This window comes from Entamoeba nuttalli (genome assembly GCF_000257125.1).
Source record: "Entamoeba nuttalli P19 unplaced genomic scaffold asmbl_4184, whole genome shotgun sequence".
NCBI classification, from domain to species: Eukaryota; Evosea; order Mastigamoebida; family Endamoebidae; genus Entamoeba; species Entamoeba nuttalli.
Window position 1 is genome coordinate 1 of NW_008576617.1, and position 4,337 is coordinate 4,337.

The 4,337-nt window shown below is 24.1% G+C and overlaps 1 protein-coding gene across 1 annotated transcript; it reads right to left on the minus strand.

The window, feature by feature from the left end:
• Window positions 1-89: 89 nt before the first annotated feature.
• On the minus strand, window positions 90-4,178 carry ENU1_096480 (Rap/Ran GTPase activating protein, putative; the record flags this gene model as incomplete). Its single annotated transcript, XM_008859182.1, has 1 exon — window positions 90-4,178. The coding sequence occupies one exon, from the start codon at window positions 4,176-4,178 to the stop codon at window positions 90-92; it is 4,089 nt and encodes a 1,362-aa protein (XP_008857404.1).
• Window positions 4,179-4,337: the final 159 nt, after the last annotated feature.

Here is a 4,337-nt window from a genome sequence, read left to right on the forward strand (position 1 = left end):
AATAAATAAATTAATAGAGGAAATGTTTTAATAATAAAAAGAATCAAAACCAAGAAGAATCAAAAGTGAACATAACAATAATGCATTAATTAATTATTTATTATTTCATTGTTCATGAAATAAATTTGGTTTTCATTATCAAAATAATTATTTGTTTCTGTTTTATTAGACTTAATTAAATCATGAATTGCTTTTCCACGTTGAATAAATGGTCGAAGTACTTTATCTGCCATCAAGGTATTATGAACAGCTCTACTGGCATTTAAAACAGTTTCACGAACTAACTTAGCAATTTCTTGGAAACAAACAATACTACCAGTAACTAATGGTCCAAACAATGGAATATTTTCTTTTCGATAAATTTCTATAACAATTCCATATTGATGAGGTCGTAAAATAATGAAAACATTACTAAATTGTGTTACTATTGAACTAACATCAATACCTTGATCTCCTTCAACATAAATTACTTGAACAAAACTACTAAACATTTGTTTTTGTTTTTCTTGAATATTTTCTACATCATTACTCATTGTAGCTTCATTAAGTGAATTAAAAATAATTTCATCTCTCCATGTTCCATAATATTCAATTCCTTTCTCAAAGGAAACAGATTTAAATTCCCAACTTAATGCATTTTTAAAGCTTTTAAATCCTTCACTAGTTTCTTTATTATTCAAAGCTTCTAATAAAGTTTGATTTCTTTTAACATAATATAATGCAACTTTATGTCCTTCTCTTAATGGTAATTTATCAATTTGTTTAATTGCTAATTTAAATTTATCATTTATTTCAAATGGATGAATTGAATGTGCAATTGTTGGTAATGCATTTACTTCAATAATTTGAGAAACAAATGCACTAATATTTGGATTTGTTTCTTTATGTTCTTTTTCTATTTCTTCTTCTTCTTTTATTATATCTCTTTTAATAGTATTAATAATTTCTTCTTCTTTCATTCGTTCTTCTCCAAATAATTCAATTTCTTTATTTAATGATTCAATATCATAAATTTCATCTTTTTGCCATGTAAGAATATCCTTATATCCTTCTTCCATTTCATTTAAAATATTATGTAATGCTCCATCATTTTCAAAAACAGTCTCTTTAATTTCTCTCTCTTTTAATTCAATCATTAAGTCTTTCCAGTCAAAATCTTTTATTTGTTCTACTTCAGAAATACTTCCCATCTTTAAACTAGATTCAACCCATATTGGTTCAACATCCCAACTCCATCTTCCTAATGCATCTCTTATAGTAATTCTACATAATTTTTGTTCATTCTTATTAACTTCAATCTTAATTTCATTTTCTTTTTTCTTCTCTTGTTGTTGTTCTGTTGGAAATTCAGTAAGTAAATTCTCAATAAGTTCTTCTTCTTTTTCTGAATTATTCTCTATATGAATTTTAGTGATAGTATATGGTTTACTAATACTTAAAATTCTTGACTTTCCAACAACAAACCATGCAGAAGATGTTGTTTCTTCTGGTCCACTAATTCTATCAATTCCTTTATTTCCAAAAATTCCATAATGATGAAGAACTGTTTCAATAAATAAATCAGCTCCTTCAGACGCTCCCATTTTATTATTTGGTTCATGTTTTATTGCCAATGCTATAGTTATAGAATCAACTAATTTTTGAATTAATTCAGTTGTTAAAGAATAAGAAAAAGAAGAAGGACCTCCAACAAAGAAGTCTGATAATGTAAGGAATATTGTTCCTATAGTTTGACTTTCTACTTCTTTTTTGATTATAATATCACACAACATTGAAATCATAAGTATTACATAATCTTCTGGAATATAAATACGAAGTAAATTAATAGCATTTAAAACATTATCAATCACATTTACATTTTGGTTTGGTTGAATAAGATTTATAAGATTAATTACTAATTCTTTAAGATTATAATCTTCGGTTTTATTAATAATAATTGTCTTTTCAATAAATTGTTCAATAATCCAAACAAAAGTAATAATACCAGTAGATGTTTTCATTTGTTTAATACCATCATTTATTACTTCTGAAATAATAGAGTATAAGGACTTTTCTAATGTAAATTGTTTAATTACTTCTTTAGAAGAGAAACAAATATTAATCATTGTTGTTAAGAGTTGATTCATTTTCATTTCATTATTTCCATCAAGTCCAACCTTTTTAAAAGCTAAGAACATTTTAAAAAATTTAGGAATTAATATTTCACTTCCAGGTAATTCAACACTATAAATATTATAACATCTAATTAAAATTGTTTCAATAACTTGGTTATTATCTTCTAATGAAACTTCATTAATCATTTGATAAAAATATCCATATACTTTACTACTTGTTTTTGGTATTTTTCTAATCATTAAATCACACATAGAACCATATAATAAACATTTTTCATCTTCATTATCTGTTCTTTTTAATGCTTTAATTAAAAATGGTAAAAATGTATCATATAATTGAATTCTTCCTTCTTCATTAAAATCATTATTTGTTTCTCCATATGAATCAACAATAAGTAAATATTCTAATGTTCTCATAAGTACTTTACAACAATTTAAACGTGCAATTGGTTCTAAAGTATCAATATCTTGAAACATTTCATTAAAAATATTCCATAATCCAAGAATGTCTGTTGTAGTAAAGTTAACAAGATATTGTTTTAATGATTCATCTTCAGGAATTGTTTCTTTTTCATCTATTTTACTATCAAATTGAATTAATTCAACTGTTTTTAATTTCATCATTTGAAGTTGAATTGGTAAAGGAGGTTGTGTAATTTCTTTCTTATGATAATGTTTATCAATTAATTCTTTTGTTAACTGATTAAATTTTCGTTCAATCTCTGCAATAACCATTTCTTCTTTTAAAAATGGTTTTAATCTTTGTTGAAGTTCTTTCCATTCTTCTATATTTGATTTATTCCAATAAATCCAAACTACAAATAAACAATCAACAACTACTGTAATCAATAATTGTGTTTGAACTCCAACTTTTTCAGGTAAAAAGCCTAATGCTCCTTCTTCAACCATTTTAACCATTTCTATTTTTAATGATTCATTAAAATAAGATTGTTGTAATGATAATAAGATTGTTTTGATTAAATTTTGTATTAAAATCTTTACTTCTGGTTCTTCATTTCCTTTATTTTTAATAAAAATCTTCGTGATTTTTGATATGATTTCTTTTTGAAATTCAAGAAGTTGACTTTCTGTTGTATTTTCTGTTTTTAAAAAGGAAGGATCATTGAAAATGAAATTAGTAAAATATAATTGAACAGCTTTTGTTATTAGTTGATGTTCAATTACATCTAAATCAATAGAAATATCATAAAAATACATTAATAATTGTAAAAGATTATTATGATATGGTGTAATAGCTTTTAATAATGTAGTATTTAAAAGTGTTTTAATAATGTAATCTAAAAGGTCTGTTGGGATAGTTTTATTTGTATATCCTGTTTGTTGTTTAAAAGTGTCAACACAATAAGTTTTACAATAATCAGAACAAATATAAGAAAGTAACTCTTTAAATAAAGGATAAAGAATTTCTGGATTATTAGTAAGATATTCAAAGAAGATATCAAGTAATCCATATGTTTGTTGTTTTGGTTTTGTAGTATCATTAATTTCTGAATGAATAGGAGTTGGAGTTCCAACAGGAATATGAGTACAAGTAAGATGAAGTGTTATATTATTACTAAATCCTTCAAGATTTAAAGAACCAATAAATAATTTAGGATATGTTGTTTCTTCAGAAACTGCATTTAATTTAACTAAAATATTCATAAATGATTTAAAAATACTTTTACGCATAGGATATGGTGTTTCTACTGCTAAAAATGTTGTTAAAATTGAATTAATTGGTTCAAGAAATGTAACTTCACTTGGAGAATAATTTTCAGCAGCAAAATCCATTAATGTTTCTACTAGTAAGCAATCTTTTTCTGTTAATGGTTTTTGTTTTTTATATAATCCCTCTAATGATGGTGGATATAATGAGAATAATCCATGAAGTAATGATTTATGTTCTTTAAATATTTGTGCTAATTCTTCTTTTTTGTTATTCTCTAAAAAAAATAAAATTGCTTTTTGTCTACTAGATGGTTCACTTTTTCCATCTAATATTGTTTGTTTATGTTTCTTTAATTTTTTCTCTATGTCATTAAGTTTTTGTTTACTCGACATTTCTTCTTTTTACTTCAATTAATTTTCAAAGTTCTTTTTCTTTTTATTTTTTCTTTTAATTTTTTTTTTCCTTTAAAATAGTTATTAGAATTTGTAGATTTCTCACTTGTTAAATGAAACGCTTCACAAATGTTGTTCGTAAAAATGAAAACAGTTCAC